General features: G+C 35.0%; 1 protein-coding gene across 2 annotated transcripts in view; it reads right to left on the bottom strand.

Moving 5' to 3' along the window:
• Positions 1 to 18,670, bottom strand: part of COP1 (COP1 E3 ubiquitin ligase) — a 267,982-nt gene that overhangs the window by 122,167 nt on the left and 127,145 nt on the right. For both annotated transcript variants that reach the window (XM_080823959.1, XM_080823960.1), the window contains exons 12-13: positions 2,231 to 2,374; positions 54 to 162 (exon numbers count right to left, since the gene is read on the bottom strand). In XM_080823959.1, the coding sequence (XP_080680085.1) occupies positions 54 to 162; positions 2,231 to 2,374 (253 nt within the window). The remainder of the gene's footprint in view (positions 1 to 53; positions 163 to 2,230; positions 2,375 to 18,670) is intronic.

The raw sequence follows: 18,670 nt of genomic DNA on the forward strand, positions 1-18,670 counted from the left end.
ATTATGAAGTAAAAACGTGATTCTTAAAACAAACGACTAGTACTCTAATTTACCTGATAGACCTTTGACCTCTGTCCTGTAAATCCATCCCATAGGATGACGGTGCCTTCATAATCACTGCTGGCTAACAGATTCTTATGGTAACTACTCCAACTGATACAGCTGAAAGAAAGAAATACAGTTAAGCCTTATTTTATGTAGAAATAAAAAACAATGAATACGAAGAATTTTGAAGTGTGCAGAAAGATTAGAACACTTCAAATCGTCTACATAACTTCATATCATTAATCAGCCCACAACACAGCTGGGACAAAATGTATCAAGTAACTGCCAAGTTTTTGGATTGAACTACCAAATAACAACCTTTACCACTATTCACTCTGATCATCAGCCAAAAGATGGACATGAGCCTAAAGCCACCAATGGCCATCTTTCATACATGAGGAGAGCATGTCTGTGAGTGAAAACAGAGGCCAAGAGAGCACAAAGCATGCCACAGCACAATGACAGAGACCTAATCAAATTGTGTAAGCCCCTGGATCAAGTTGAGCTGAATCATATAAGCTAATAAACTAATTTGAATTGGGTTTCTGTATTTACATCAAAAAAAAAAACAACTAATATAAGCTTATTACTGAATATAACATTTACAATTACGCTTTTAACATCTTATGGTTTCAGCTATTCTCAAGCACTCCAAAACTAAGAATCCAACATCTAAAAATGGATGCTTTCAGTGAGACACATACATGAATCATGTAGTAAAACTAATGTGTACTAAGGATAAAAGCCACTTAGTAAAGCAATTAACCTAGATGACTTCAAAGCACATGAAAACAAGAGTCTTTCACTCTCTACTGGCTGTATTTATGTTAAATTTCAGAGACTGTAAGAGTTCATTTGCATGTTTACATACATTTACTGGATTTCCAGGAGAAGTTAGATGGGTAGTTAAAAGAGCTAAATTTTGGAGTTAGATAGACCTGAACTCAAATTCCAGATGTTCTGCTTACTAGCTGTGGTTCTTGGTAATCTAGGTCACTTTCACAACTGGTGTGCTCCAAATTAGCTTTAGGCATTCTTATACATTGGTCCTTTCGATCCTAATCCCATAGCTTCCAGCCTTGAACAGCTTCTTCCATTTATTCCAACATGCCATGAACTACTGCCATATTTTTACATGTATCAAGACAGTAAAGATGTATCCCCTAATCCACATTGTCATTACAGTAACATTTACTATGATTCTTGATAATAGCCAAGTATTACGCTGAGTGCATTGTAAGGATTTATTTAAAGTATAGTCCTATGAAGGGTGTGCCTGGGGCCTCAGATTTTAACAGGGCAGGATTCCGAACAGACTGCATTAGAACCAGACTATGTATGTCATTCATTCAGGTAAAAAAGATTATAAGAATAACTGGAAAATGTTCAAAGTTCTAAATAAATTTATTATTAGATGATTTCCTTGTATTCCATTTTAAGCCAGTGTCAATGAGAATAGCTCAGGAAGCTTGTTTTAACAATGCAAATTCTAAGATGTCCCTGAGATTTGGGGGAGACAGATCTAATTTCTAGTTTCTGCATTTTTAACAGTATTCCAGATTTGAAAAGCACTCACTATGAACTTTAACCCTTACTATATGAAACTTAAATATTAGGCCCTCAATGAAAAGCAGAAGAATGTTCTCATAAAAAGAATTCTTTACGGACATTGGGGAAGGTATGTGCTATGGTGAGTGCTGTGAAGTATGTAAACCTGGTGATTCACAGACCTATACCCCTGGGGCTAATAATACATTATATGTTAACAAAAAATAAAAAATTTTTAAGAAAGAATTCTTAAATTATAAACAATTATAAAATTTGGAGACATGCACATGCTAGGGGGAAAATTCCTGACTTTCAGACACTATTTATAGGCTACAGTAATTCTTTATTCAATACCCCATGGAAGTCAATTACAACAAAAATTTTTATTTGATTAAGTGATTAAGTGAACAAAGAGAAGACTTTCATTTGTCAAATAGAAAAACAATGACTACTAACCCCCACAGGGAAAAAGCAACCAATATCTGTAAGATTCTAAAGTATCCTTTGTATACAATTAGTGTTTACCATGAGTGAATAAGCAGTCTCACAGAAAGATAAATTAACAAGTTCATATGAATCATAGATATTAAAGGTTATACACACATTGCATTATGTCAAAAAAAAATAATCTAAGTACCTGATTTTGGAATTGCAGGTCATTTCATTTTCAGGGTAATGAATATCCACCGCATCCTGAATGACTGTGCCATATTCATAGACTTTAATTTTCTTTGTAACCCCAGCAATTGCAAAATAGTCACAATCCCGGTCAAATTCAATACTACGGAAAAAAGTGAGTATTTGGTTAGTAAGACTATTTGCCTATCCCTGTGACATTTACAGTGACAACATTTCAGAGTTTTTTTTCTATTTCTAAAGTCATTGTGTCTACAAGAATAAGAGATCTACTTGAAATGCCCTCAAATTGTACTAGGCTCTATATCCAGATAAAGTCATTATGAAGACATATCAAATTACAAGTGATAGAGAACCGCACACAGCTACCAAATTCTGCTTACAGACAGTTATTTTATTTCTTGAAACTTGATATGTTTTTAATTCAACTTCAGTAACCATATTACAACTTACCCAACTATAAAGGCTAACAAGTTAAATTATAAAAGTAGCAAGGAAAGACTTAATGGTTTGGTATATTAAAAATTATGTCAAAAGAGAATTACCAAATAATCTTTTCATAAATTCTATCTTCCTTCTACCATTTTGTGAAGATGACAGAATTTCACAGTACTTAATGTTATTTTAATAAATAAATTAGTACACAAACTGAATTACTGAAGCAATAAAAGGGTGATGACAAAGGTATAAAATACATATAAAAATAGAATAATTAACTCTTCGTTATGTTTTCCCAAACACATTTCTAACCTCACAAAGATGATTTGACTTATGAACCCCTAATACAGTTTCCTTATGCCAAAAAGCAAGGGAAAAACTAAAAATCTCCCTCTTTTTAGAGTTACTTAGGGAATTCACCCCTCTTACTGACTTCTTATACAAGTTCCAAAATAAGATACTTCAAAGCAAAGCAGACCTTATTTGCCTTTATAGAACTTAAGTTGGAGCCTCAACAAAGTTGTTATATAACAAGCAAGAAATTTAGGTAACCTAATGAAAGAGTGAAATGAATCATTACATACGTTAGCTCTCAATGAGCTAAGCATCTTTTCTAGAAGCTTAGCCATAAGGCTAGAGAATACATAAGAATTTTCACTGATCTATAATTAATTACACAAGAGGAACAGCTAACATTCGCTGACCACTAAGCATAACCTCTGCATGTATTAACTCACTTAATTCCCATAATAACTCTATAAGTATTGTCTTTATCCATATTTTACACATGAGAAAACCAAGGATTAGAGGTGAAGCAATTTGCCTCAAGTTAGTCAGCTTGTAAGTGGCTAAGATGATATGTTAGTACTCTGCATATATCAAGCATTCATTAAATGCATATAAATACCTACATGGCATACTTTTCTTTTGGGGTTACCTGTGATATCCTTTTACAGAACAGTTAATTATTAATTAATAATTTAGTTAAAAGCTTGCTAAGCTAATGATGACAAGTAAAAGAAATAGGTACACAGTAAGAAAACTTTGCACAGAAACATAATGAGATGGTCACTTTTCATTACAGCTTTAAATCCTCCCTCAAATTTTATAACATTTAAAATAATTTCATTAAATGTTATTGACTATAGCACAAATCAGTAAATATTCCCTCCAATAAAATAGGACTATGTGGCAATGCAATGAATTTATTTCTACAACTGCAATTGAACTGCTGACTCAGCTGTTATCTGCTCTATGGATTCAAATGCAGCATAATTATACTCATGGCAACCATTCATCTATCCTGATTCAATTTATACCCATCGCCTAGGGCCACTGAGGGAGAAATATTACTGTGTCTGGCAAAGAACAGTTATCAGAACTGAAATCCTACCCTTACGAGGTTTGGGCATGGCTGAGACTTCAAGGAAGAGCTAGTTAAATTATCCCTAAATACTTTTACTCCACCTACAAACATAATGGCTAATAAAATGACAGCATTCTAGTGCTGTACAAGTTAATAAGCCATTTCCACCCTATCAGGTTTTAAGAAACAAGTTTAAACACTAGCTTATTAAAATAACAGCCCAAGACAATGCAGGGAGAAAATTCCCATATAAATAAAAATGCTGTCAGGAGGCGCCTGGGTGGCTCAGTGGGTTAAAGCCTCTGCCTTCAGCTCAGGACATGATCCCAGAATCCTGGGATCGAGGCCCACATCAGGCACTCTGCTCAGCAGGGAGCCTGCTTCCCCCTCTCTCTCTGCCAGCCTCTCTGCCTACTCGTGATCTCTCTGTCAAGTAAATAAATAAAATCTTAAATAGAAAAGAACGCTGTCAAAAGAATTGATTTGATAATGTAAATAAATCAGTAAGTTTATTTCTTTGTTGCTACCCTGTTACTCAAGATAGCTTTCTTTTTTCAACAAGGGTTATCATTTAGCTGCATTAGCTCATTCTTAGCTCATACTAAAAACTAACCTTTTAGGGGCACCTGGGTGGTGCAGTTGGTTAAGTGTCTGACTCCTGGTCATGATCTCAGGGTCATAAGACCCAGCCCTGCATCAGGCTCCATGCCCAGTGGGGAGTCTGCTTGAGATTCTCTCTCTCCCTCTCCCTCCCATTCATTCTCATTCTCGCTCTCTCTCTAAAAATAAATCAATACATCTTTTTTTAAAAATTAACTTTTTTTTTTACTTCATTATTATTTTCTTATGTTCTGGTCATGTTTTCTTCTTAAATGTTGGGGGTATCAATACAGTACCCTTTTTTAATACTCTGGGACATGTACTTTTTTATAATTTAAAAACAATAAAATTCTAATAAAAATACTGATCAAAAAGTATAAAGAGTAATATTTCTCACAAATTTTGGAAAAAGGGAGATAAACAGCTGCCTTAAAAAAAAAAAAAATCCAAGTACTTCCACACATCACTAAGACTCAGGATTTAAGTACTTCCAAACACGGAATCGTTTGTTCCCAATCTTTGACGGATTTAATCATATCTGATCGTAAACATAAACATAATTAGATTTTAAAGAGCTATTACGGAACAATTCAAATGAACAGTGGTACAACTCAAATGAACAGTGTAGTTTTTAGATACAGAGAGCTTTTCAGAGCTATTCCAAAATGCATGACCTCTTATTTCCCAATACAATATTTTAGCTACTTTAATTATGAAATCTGATAACACAAACAAAAATAATTCAACAATGCCTAGTTAAGCTGAAACAAAAGCAAAATAAAAAATAAACAGATTGAAACATACCTGCTTGTGCAATTAAGTTTAAAAAAATTTTGTAGTAAGTTTTGCTTTTTCACAAAATCCATTTCTGTTATCCACTGTCACTAGTAATTTTTTTTTCAATTTTATTTGTTTATTTGAGAGCGAGCATGAGAGCGAGCGAGTGATCAGGAACAGGGGAGGGGTGAAGGAAGAAGCAGACGCCCTGCCAAGCAGGGAGCCCAACGTCGGACTCAATCCCAGGACCCCAGGATCACAACCTGAGCCGAAGGAAGACACTTAACTGCCTGAGCCACACAGGTGCCCACCAGTAATTTTTTTTTTTTTTTAAGATTTTATTTATTTGAGAGAGAGAGAGCATGAGAGGGACGAGGAGCAGAGGGAGAAGCCGACTTCCCTGCTGAACAGAGGGCCCGATGTGGGACTCGATCCTGGGACTCCAGGATCATGACCTGAGCCAAAGGCAGTTGCTTAACCAACTGAGCCACCGAGGTGCCCTAATTCTTTTTTTTTTTTTTTAAGATTTTATTTATTTATTTGACAGAGAGAGAGAGACATCACTAGCTGGCAGAGAGGCAGGCAGAGAGAAATGGGGGAAGCAGGCTCCCCTCTGAGCAGAGCCCGATGCAGGGCTCGATCCCAGAACCCTGAGATCATGACCTGAGCTCAAGGCAGAGGCTTACCCCACTGAGCCACCCAGGTGCCCCCCCCCCAATTCTTAAAGCAAGTAGTTTATGAAAGTTCAGTGCAATGATAAATTCCATTTCACAGAATTTTTTAAAATTTCAAAATACACAAACATTTGCTCCAAAAAATAATAAGGGGGACTTATTTTACACTTGGAAATAAACAGCATTTTTCTTTCACACTTGGAATGTTTTAACTGTTTTTAAAAAGTGATTTATTTAAACAGTTGTAAAAGGTCACTCAGCTGTAGGAAACTGGCTACAGTCTTTGTCAAAAGGGCCATCAGCCAAGTTATCAAGCATCAAGGGAACAGACCATACAGGAAAGGTGATTAACTCATCCCTCTATTACAGTGTGGCACGAGGCAATGCAAAGATGGCAATAACCCAACAAGGGAATCAGTGCTCGCACTGTGTCATACTGATTTTGCAATTATAAAACTAGTATTAACAAAGTGGATTAATATCCCTTAACACTAGAATCCTACTTATCAAAAGAAAATGTAAGTGGAATTTAGTCGTCTAATTCATCACCAAGACAGTGTACCCCAAGAGACAGAGGCTGCTATAATTGCAAGGAAACAAAGAAATTGGCCATTTTAATAAAAAGGAATAGGCAGATCAAACACAGGTAAAGTAAATAAGAATTGATGTTATTCAACTTTCTCCAAAAACAATCAATAATAATAGCTAAACCTTCCATAACATACATAATATTCACTATGTATAAAGCACTGTATTAAGCACTCACATAAAATATATTTACTCTTCAAATCTCCATTGATAGATAAGGAAGGCAAGTTATATTGATGTTAAGTAATTTGTCCCAACTTCACTGGGTAATTCAAATTCAAGCAATCTGGTTCCAGAGTCTATGCTCTCAATCACTATGTAAAACTCCCATTTTGGGGCACCTGGTTGGCTCAGTCATTGAAGCGTCTGACTCTTGATTTCAGCTCAGATCATGATCTCAGGATCCTGAGATCGAGCCCAATGTTAGGCTCTGTGCTCAGCAAGCAGTCTACTTGAGGATTCTTTCCTTCTCTTTTGCCCCTTCCCCCTCAAATAAATCAGTCTTTTTGTTTTTAAAAAACTCCCATTTTAATGAGAATAAAAGAACTGGTCTTCAAAGACCACAAAGGCAGAGTAAACAATAGTAATAACACAGAATAATTACACATACTATATTATGTATATGATAGTAATAAAATAATAACTCATCCTGTACAACAAATTAAACATAGGCAGATAAAAAGAGTAAGATAGCCTCACAGGGTTCATAGTTACTGGGAGAGATTATAACACAATAATAAGCAAATGCCAAATGATAGGAACAGAAGATGCTACAGAAATTCAAGAGTCACTGATTAGTGAGGCCTACTGGAAGAAAGTGGATAGTGCATGAATATTCTTAGTCATCAAATATCTAATATGCCTGTTATCTGCCAAACGCTGACCTAGCTGAAGGATGGAAAATAAGATGTTAAAAAATCAAAACACAACATTTGAGAAATTCACAGAAATATGAATTAGGCATGCATTAACACTAACCTGGGCTATTGCAACAGCTTCTTTATCAAGTCAGCTACTCCTGACTTTCCTCTTTTCTAATCTATTTGAAGGACTGATAAAAAGGTAAATTTTCAAAAAACAGCTCCGTTCACGTAATTCTGCTCATTTACCATGATGTAAAATCCATACTCCAACTATTACTGAAGATCCAGCACAACATGCCCTGAATCTTCTCTTAAAACTTCTTCTAAAAAATCTATGTATATAGACAATGGTTCAAAAATTACACAGAAAAAAGCAAGACCTTCCTTCCAATCTTGCCAACTAAGCACCTAATTGCCTTCCCTGGAGGCAACCAGTAATTTCAGCTCATGCACCCTACTAGCATTACCCTGTGCACAAATAAGCATCTACGTATTTATATTCTCTTATTTAATTAAACACATGGGATGAAATCATACAGGCTGATTTACACCTTGCCCCCTCCACAGCATCTTGACAATCATTTCATCTCAGTACATTTAGGGCTACCTGATTTTTTACCAACGGCTGTACAGAATTCAAACATATGAATGTATCATAAATCATATAATCAGCTTACTAATGAGAACATTTACTTTCTCCTCTTTCACTGTTAAACAATACTGCAATAAAATATCCTCTGTGTGCCTTCCTTTCACATATGCAAGAGTATCATTAAATATACCCAGAATATGAAGTGCTTGGTCAAAAATCACATGCATCTTAATACATTTAATTTTAAATTCAACATCACTATCTTGAGATGGGGCCTTAACATTGCCTAGCTTCATGGTAAGTTTCCCTTGTACACAGACTCTTCTCCTTGGGTAAAGACAGGTACGCAATTTCTTCACTCTTCTCAAATTTCCCACATCTCCTTCCTCATTATCAGCAGATCATTTTGTTCACTGGTTTGGCAAAAATATAAAAAGAATAAGAAGATAATTTACAAAGGCTCCCACCACCACACTCTCTATTTACCAGAATATATATTCTGGATATATGCTGCCACCTCTCTTGTCACTCTGAGGAAGGATCAAATCTCCTCTACCTGACTAATGCATCTACTTGTGCATTACATCTCATTTTTGCTTGCCTAATCCAGGATTGCTTCAATTCTCCTTCTCTCTCTTCTATCATTAATTTTTCTGTTCTCCTACATCTTTCCCATAATTCTTTCAGTATGTTTTCTTCAAGTAAAACACAAAACAAAACATCTCTTAAAATCTTCATTTCATTTTAGATACCACCCTATTTCTTTCTTTTCTGATAGCAGAATTGTTGCAAAAAAGTTGTCCATACTCACTAGCTCCAATTCTTCTCTTCCCATTCGCTTTAACCCAATGGAACCAAGCTTTCATCTTCAATCCTAGAAAAGCTCTATCAAGGTCAACACTAACCTTCAGGTTGCTAAATCTAATACTCAACTCTGAATTCTTACCTTACTTGAATATCAGCAGTAACTGACTTAGAGGACAGTTCCCTCCTCAAGAGAGATGATTCTTCTCGTACCTCACTAGCAGCTCCATCACAGTATAGACTGACACAGTATATACTTCCTTCTCCTGCCTCCACTTCCACATGCAAGTATCCCCCAGTACAAGTATCCTCAAGCTTCAGTTTTTTTATCTCCCTGTACTTCTTTGGGGCTCTCATTTAGTCTTGTGATTTTAAACCTACATATTCATGACTATCATATGTTTATTTCACATACCAGACCTCTCTCTTACTGGTTCATACCTACTTGACAGCTTCAATTTTAATCTAACAGTATTTTAATCTGTCCTAAATTGAGGTTCTGAATTCCCCAAGCATCTTCCTCATTTAATTAACTAACCCCATCCCTTCCAATTAACTTTAACAGCAACTCTTTCAGCTCAACCTTCAAAATGTAACAGAATCTAACCACTTCTCAACAGCTCACTGCCACCCCCTCATTCAAGCTACTAGGTTCCATACTGATAACCTGCTTCCATACTCGACCCTTAAAATCCATTTTTTAACAAGTCAAATTATCATTATTTTGGTCCAAAATCTCTTAAAGGCTTTCCTACTCAACCTCCTGAAAAAGCAGAGTGATTACAAAATATATAGGATTTGCCTCCTTCCCATCCCACCACTGCTCCCCCTTCCTCCAGTTACCCTGGCATCGTGGCAAAACTAGGAAATTTCAAACCTATTCCTACCTCAGGGGACAATGCAACTGATAGTCCCCAACCTGCAAGTGTTCTTCTCCCAAACACGCATGCATATTCCCTCACTGCCTTCAGGTACCGACTCAAACAACAGCTCTCACTAAGACCACTTGTCTACTCTATTTCAAACTGCAGCTCTCCACTCTACCGGCTACCTCCCTGCATTATCTCCCTCTGCTTTACTTTTCTCGATAAGATTTTTTAAACTTATATCCTGTATTTTCTTCTAATAGTTATCAAGTTTCATTTTTTTTAATTCAGATATTCATTCCATCTGGAATTTATTTTAAAATATGACAGCAGATGAAGTGTGTAAACCTGGTGATTCACAGACCTGTACCCCTGGGCTAATAATACATTATATGTTTATAAACAAATTTAAAAAATTATTAAATTATATTAATATATTTAATTGAATATATTTAATTAAATATAAAATATATTTAAAATATATTTAATTAAATATAAAATTATTTTAAAAATATGACAGCAACTGGGTGGCTCAGTCGGTTAAGCATCTGCCCTCAGCTCGGGTCATGATCTTGGGGTCCTGGGATAGGGCCTCATGTCAGGCTCCCTGCTCAGCGGGCAGTGCTTCTCCCTCTCCCTCTTCCCCTCCACCTGCTTGTGTGTGCGCTCTCTGTCAAATAAATAAAATAGCTTTAAAATAATAATAAAATAAGAGAGCAGAGATATAAATTTCTTTTTCCAGACCATTACCTAGTTGCCCAATTTACTGAATAATTTTTTTCTCACTTATTAGAAATGCAGTGTATAGGATATACACTAACTTCTTACAAGAATTTGAAATTATTGTAGACATTATCTGTTCTTTATTTGTACCAAAGTTTTAATTACTGATTCATCATAACATGTTGTGACATCTTGTAGGAATGAGTGCTCTTTCATTAATCTTTTTCTTCAGAATTTCCCTACATATTTTGCAACTATTCTTCAGTTTAGCATCAACTTATTTCCAAAAACAAACAAAATGTATCTTGGTAGTATTTTCTTTGCAATCATGTCAAATTTATACATTACTTAAGGAAAAAGTGAAATCCTGCGATGCTTAGTCTTTCCCTCTAGGCTTATGTTAGGTCTTTATTCAAATTTTGTTTGTTTCTTCAGCAGTAGTTTAAAGTTCTTTTAGATCCCCCACATTTCCAGTTAGGTTTATTATTCTGTTTGACAACTTTCCTTACTTTTCCCATTGTAATTGTCCTGAGTAGTTTTTTTGGTCTCTTCTAGAATCAGTTCAAATCATTAACATTTCCTAGAAAATATTCTCTCTTTCATCCTAAATACGATAAATATGAGCAGAGTAGTTTACTCTTACTTTTCTGTGATTATTTCCTCACTTTCCTTTCTTATTCTACAAACCTGCAGTTTTTCCTAGTTGTACTTCAATGGGTTCACTAACAATTTGCATCTCTTGTTTTAAGAAGCTCATTAACAAGTAACTCTGTTTTTAATAATTCATTCCTTTTTCACATTTATACCTTATTTTCTTCTACTTTATTTAGGTTTGTTTTCTTCTTTTTCTAACTTACTCAGTTGGTTGCATAAGTTATTTTCATATCTTCCTCAACATTTAACTATTTAAAAGAAGGAACTTTTTAAAGGATTTTATTTATTTATTTGAGAGAGAGAGGGAGAGAAAGCACAAGAAAGGGGAGGGTGAGAGGGAGAAGCAGACTCCCCGCTATATAGGGAGCCCAACATGGGACTTGATTCAGGGACTACAGTATCATGACCTGATGCTTAACCAACTGACCCACCCAATCGCCCTAAAACAAGTAATTTTATTTTGAGCACTTTTAGCTGTGTCCTATACGTTCTAATATATGTAAGCTTCATGAAAGTGGCTTCATTTCCACTTTAACCTTAGAGTTACCAAAATAGCTTTTAAATTTCCATGTGGTGGGCACCTGGGTGGCTCAGTCATTAAGCGTCCGACTTCTGCTCAGGTCATGATCCCAGGGTCCTGGGATCCAGTCCCGCATGAGCTTCCTGCTCAGCAGGGAGCCTGCTTCTTCCTCTCCCACTCCCCCTGCTTGTGTTCTCTCTCTCCCTGTCTTTCTCTGTCAAATAAATAAAGTCTTTTTTAAAATTTTAATAAATAAATAAATAATAAAAATAAATTTTTAAAAATTTCCATGTGGTAGGTTTTTCCCGTTTTCTAATTTTGTTATAAATGTCTGCTCTTACTGCCTTGTGATCAGAGAATGCTTTAATTTTCTGTAATTTTAAATGTTTTTATGATTCAGATTCTGTACATTTTCTGATACTCAATGGACACTTTTGAAGAAGTCATATTCTTTATACATGTTTGTACATGTGCTCTAAGTTGCCAGTTACATTATTTGGTGCTGCTATAATCGTTATAATTTTTGCATTTAATCTGTCATGGACTAAGATCTAATCTCATTTAAAGTCTCACACAACTAATGTATTTTTTTGCCTTGGAGTTAGCAGAGGGTTTTTCCAATCTATACAGATATTTATAACTACTTAAACTTCATCATGGACTGAATCATTAGAAAGCTGTGTGTGTATATGTGACAGAGACACTGAGAGAGACAAAGCTATAGACTGAAGTTTAATGATTTCTAGTCTGAATTAAACCTTATTTTCAACATGCACATCTAAGACTTAGGAAATTTACACTGTGATCTAATGTGAAGATACTTCCCTTTCGATGGGAAGCTTACCCTATTTACATTTATCAATTACACTTGTTGGCTTTTATATGTTATTTTATTTTGTGATACATATTGTTTTAAATGAATTTTTAATTAAAAAATCTTTGACCATCTGATTTCTTTCTTTCTGTTTTTCTCATAAATGGGAATTCTAGTATTTCTGTCCAGTGTCTATTTTATGACTTTAGCAACTGCTATAGAAAGAAATAAAGGATTCAATATATCTATCAAGTCTCTACTCTGAGCAATGGACAAAGTTATTTTTATCCTCCTCTTCCAGTCCTACTAATTATACTGATTATCTTATAATTTATTTTATAACTTCAAAGATATTTATACCTCTCATCCTTTTGCAAGTGAGAAACCTATAAATAATTATCTGAGCATGGAAATGAATTCCATTATACATTATAGACAAACTAGTCTTGCATTTCTAATACTCACCAAATGTTCCAAAATTATTCATTATAAGCAGGTTGAAGTATCTGACTATTCATTATGTTGTCTAATGCAGTCAATCTAAGAATTTACATATTAAGATTATGTTTTATTTTGAATTATTCTCCTTTTATTTCTCCTTTATTTTAGAGTTAGCGCATTATGTTTTTATGTGTATAGGAAAAATATCTATTTTTTGTAGTATCTATTAATTTTATTTCAGAAGTGTCAATGTGCCAATAAACTTCATCTGAATTTTCATATAATTTACACATCACAAAAATTATTCTTTATTTTCCTTTTGATACTTCAAAAACATAAAAACTATTCTTAGCTTACAGGCTATACAAAAAATTAAGCAATGGCTCAGAACTGACTCACAGGTTTTGTTTTGTTTTTTAAAGTAGACTCCATGCCCAGCACAGAGCCCAATACAGGACTTGAACTCACAACTCTGAGATCAAGACCTGAACCGTTTAACCAACTGAGCCACCTATGTGCCCCTTCATAGGTCTAATTTATTGACTCCTGTCTTGAAAAAGATTTTATTTTTCTATCCCCTCTGGCTATCACTGAATAGCTAGAGCAAATATATTATCTGACAAAGTATACTCTGGAACACTTTCATAAATGTCAAATTAAAAAAAATGCATCTTGAAGACCTTTAATAGCAACATAGTGATTGTCACATTTTTCTCATTTAAGTCTATAGCAAGTTAAAATTTATACTTAGTTCTATTAGTTCTATTAGTTGTAGATTCTTTGTCCTAAAACACCTTTTCTATGCACAATGTAACTGTATCCTATGATAAATGGTTTTTACTAGAGACATTTGACAAACTGAAGGTAACTTCTGAAGAAGTAAAAGATCAACAAAAGATTGAATAAAAACACCTACTAGGGGTGCCTGGGTGGCTCAGTGGGTTAAAGCCTCTGCCTTCGGCTCAGGTCATGATCCCGGGGTCCTGGGATCGAGCCCCACGTCGGGCTCTCTGCTCAGCGGGGAGCCTGCTTCCCCCACCCTCTTTCTGCCTGCCTCTCTGCCTACTTGTGATCTCTATCTGTCAAATAAATAAATAAATAAAATCTTTAAAAAAAAAAAAAAACCTACTAGAGAAAAAAACAAGAGTTGAAAGACAAAATACATTTTGTCCCCAAACTATGATGACATTTTGTCCTCTCTGAATGAGTTTTTATTTAGTAAAAGTGAAGAAATCTGTATGCAAGCAAAAATATTAATTCTTTATTTTTGAAATTTAAGGAGAAAATTCATCTAATTTTTCAGTTCTGTATCCTCTAGTAGTATTTACAAAGCAGCCAATAAGATTACAATATTGAATCATTAATGTCACTGTGGACCTGCTTCATCAGAAAACAACAGAGCTATGATATAAAGAAACTATTCCATGCTGCAGAGGACTAATCTGGAATGAAAATATATAGTCTAAAAGAAATTTTATCATGACTATATAAAAGTATGTCCCCAAAATATCAGATACACTTAACAAATCAGAAATCTATTTCATATTTCCCATAGGAACAAGTAGACAAAACCACTAAAGAAAAATATTGAAGAGAAAATGTGACTTACTAGAAAAATCCTTTCAAACCATCACAGCAGAAAATAAATAAAGAGCTCTTGTTCAAAATTTTTTACAAAAATGCAAAGGACTTCGAATTGCCAACACAACTTTAAAAAAGAATAATAAAGTTGGAGAACTTACATTACCTGCTTCCAAGGCTTGATATAAAACTACAATAATAATGAGAGTGTGGTACTGGCCTCACAGAAGACATACAGAGCAAAAGAACAGAAAAAAAGAGTCAAGAAGTAGATTCATTGTAATTCCTCTACTGGGTGTTTACCCAATGCAAACAAAAACATTAATTAGAAAAAATATACACACCCCTATGTTAACTGCAGCATTATTTATAATAGCCAAGATACGGAAGCAACCTAAATGTCTATCAATAAATCAATAAAGATGATGTGGTGTGCCCCCTTCCTCACAAATGGAATATTTCCCAACCATTAAAAAGGATGAGATCTTCCCATTTAGAACAATAAGCGTAGTCCTAGACGGAATTATGTTAAGTAAACTCAACAGAGAAAAATACCATGTGATTTCACTTCTATGTGGAATCTAAAAAAAAACAAAAACAAAAACAAATAAATAAACAAACAAGCAAAAGCTGAAAGAGATTCATAAAATACAGAGAACAAAAACTGATTCTTGCTAGAGGGGAAGAGGTGGGGGGAAGGGAAGTAGGAGGTAGAGACTTCCAGTTATGGGGATAAATGGTTAGAGCACAGGGATATAGTCAATAGTGCTGCAACTGTGCTGCATGGTGACAGATCGTGGACCTACACTTGTGATAAGCATAGCATAATGTATACACTTATTGAATCATTATGTTTTACACCTGAAAAAGTAACTTCTCTGTCAAATATAATCAATTAAAAAAATAGATTCTTACATAAATGCTCAATTGATTTTAAGCCAAAATGTCAATGGAAAAAGTTCATCTTTAATTAAACAAATGCTGCTTAAACAAGTATATAACACCAATCTTTACTTCATAATCTAAACAAATATTAACTTGAATTATAGACTTATATGTATAAGCTAAAACTATTAAAACTATATAAGAAAAGAGAAAAGAGGGCGCCTGGGTAGCTCAGTGGGTTAAAGCCTCTGCCTTCAGCTCATGTCATGATCTCAGGGTCCGGGGATCGAGTCCTGCATCGGGCTCTCTGCTCAGCAGGAAGCCTGCTTCCCCCTCTCTCTGCCTGCCTCTCTGTCTATTTGTGATCTCTCTCTCTCTCTCTGTCAAATAAATAAATAAAATCTTTAAAAAAAAAAAAGAAAAGAGAAAAGAAAAAATAATTAATGAATTGGAATTCATCAAAATGAAATACTTATATCATTTAAAAGACACTATTAACAAAAAGGGTAAGCCACAAACTGGGAGAAAATACTACCAGTACATAAATCTGACAAAGAACTTGTATCCAGAATATATAAAAATTCTCATTATTCAATGATAGTAAAATCTGATTTTTTAATAACAGGCAAAAGATTTTAATAGATGCTTCACAAAAGAAACACAGATGGCCAATAAGCACATTAAACACCATTAGTTATAAAAGAAATGCAAAGTACAGCAAAAGAAACAGTCAACAAAACAAAGAGGCAACCCACGGAATGGGAGAAGATATTTGCAAATGACAGTACAGACAAAAGGTTGATATCCAGGATCTATAAAGAACTCCTCAAACTCAACACACACAAAACAGACAATCATATTAAAAAATGGGCAGAAGATATGAACAGACACTTCTCCAATGAAGACATACAAATGGCTACCAGACACATGAAAAAATGTTCATCATCACTAGCCATCAGGGAGATTCAAATTAAAACCACATTGAGATACCACCTTACACCAGTTAGAATGGCCAAAATCAGCAAGACAGGAAACAACGTGTGTTGGAGAGGATGTGGAGAAAGGGGAACCCTCTTACACTGTTGGTGGGAATGCAAACTGGTGCAGCCACTTTGGAGAACAGTGTGGAGATTCCTCAGGAAATTAAAAATAGAGCTTCCCTATGACCCTGCAATTGCACTACTGGGTATTTACCCCAAAGATACAGATGTAGTGAAAAGAAGGGCCATCTGTACCCCAATGTTTATAGCAGCAATGGCCACGGTCGCCAAACTGTGGAAAGAACCAAGATGCCCTTCAACGGATGAATGGATAAGGAAGATGTGGTCCATATACACTATGGAGTATTATGCCTCCATCAGAAAGGACGAATACCCAACTTTTGTAGCAACATGGACAGGACTGGAAGAGATTATGCTGAGTGAAATAAGTCAAGCAGAGAGAGTCAAGTATCACATGGTTTCACTTATTTGTGGAGCATAACAAATAATATAGAGGACAAGGGGAGATGGAGAGGAGAAGGGAGTTGAGGGAAATTGGAAGGGGAGGTGAACCATGAGAGACTACAGACTCTGAAAAACAACCTGAGGGTTTTGAAGGGGCGGGGGGTGGGAGGTTGGGGGAACCAGGTGGTGGGTATTAGGGAGGGCACGGATTGCATGGAGCACTGGGTGTGGTGAAAAAACAATGAATACTGTTATGCTGAAAATAAATTAAAGAAAAAAAACTAAATATGCAATTAAAAAAAAAAAAGAAATGCAAAGTAAAACAGAAAGAAAATATTACTACAAATCCACTAATGAAAATACTGACAATGCCAAGAGTTACTAAGAATTTGGGACAACTGGAACTCTCTCACATGGCTGAATTTTAAAATAACCCAATCACTTTAAAAACAGTTTAGCAGTTTCTTGAAATGTTAAGCACAAACTAAGCTAAGCATACAACCCAGAAATTTCTTCCCCCTCCCCCACACTACAACAGTTAATTTTATTTGTTCAAGGGCTCATATTGCAAGCATTAAACCAAGCACGGGGTTTGATTCTGGTAGCCCAGATTCACATATTTAGGAAGATAAAAGCAAACTGTGACCCATGTATATGGATGAAAAACTAAAGGCTCACAGTTAATCACACTGTAGTTTTAAATTTCTACAGTGTAAAAGCCATGAGTCACAGATCTTTTAGGTCTTTCTGGATGTTCCACAAGGTATCTGCACTTTTCTTGAGCTGGGCAACCTCGTCACCCTTCAGCTTCTGGTTGATCACAATGACAACCCAGAAATTTGAATCCCAAGTATTTACCCAAGAGAAATAAATATGAATATGAATATCCAAAATGACTTGTGTGTAAATATTCATGGTAGCTTTATCCATAATAATCAAAGACTGGAAACAAATTAAATGCCCATCAACACATGAACAGGTAAACAAAATTGTGGAATATTCGTAAAATGGAATATTACTAAATAATTAACTTTTAACTGATAATTAACTGTATCTATTGATAGAGGCAACAACATGAATGAATTTCAAAAATATACTGAGCTAAAGAAGCTAGACACAAAAGAATACATATTCTATGGCTCTATTTTTTAAAATTCCAGAATGACTATTCTAATGGTTAATGGCAAAGTGATTAATTAGTGGCCTGGACAGGAATTTGAAGGAAGAGATGGAATTAACTGCAAGGTAGCAGGAATTAAAATTTTTGGCAATTTTCTGTATTTCTATATGTGGCTTATATAATTCCAAAACTTAAAACTTTATACATTCATTGTATGTATATTATACCTCAATATAGGTGGTTTTAAAAACTATACAACTTGCAATTATACACCTTTAAACTTAAACTTGTAAATAATATAACCACAAATTAATCTCTCTCAAGCATAGATCAAAAACCAGTTTCATAATTTTAATGCTTTAATTTTATAATTTTAATAGGTAGCAAAATTACCTATTAATGTGGTGAGGAAAAAGGGAAAAGGAGAGAGAACAGAAATAATTTTAAAAACTCATTGGTGTTGGGTGCCTGGGTGGCTCAGTGGGTTAAGCCGCTGCCTTCGGCTCAGGTCATGATCTCAGGGTCCTGGGATCGAGTCCTGAATCGGGCTCTCTGCTCAGCAGGGAGCCTGCTTCCCTCTCTCTCTCTCTGCCTGCCTCTGTCTACTGTGATCTCTCTCTCTCTCTCTCTGTCAAATAAATAAATAAATAAATCTTTAAAAAAAAAAAAAAACTCATTGGTGGTAGAAAA

The sequence above is a fragment of the Martes martes genome (assembly GCF_963455335.1).
Source record: "Martes martes genome assembly, chromosome: 15".
Classification (NCBI taxonomy): Eukaryota; Metazoa; Chordata; class Mammalia; order Carnivora; family Mustelidae; genus Martes; species Martes martes.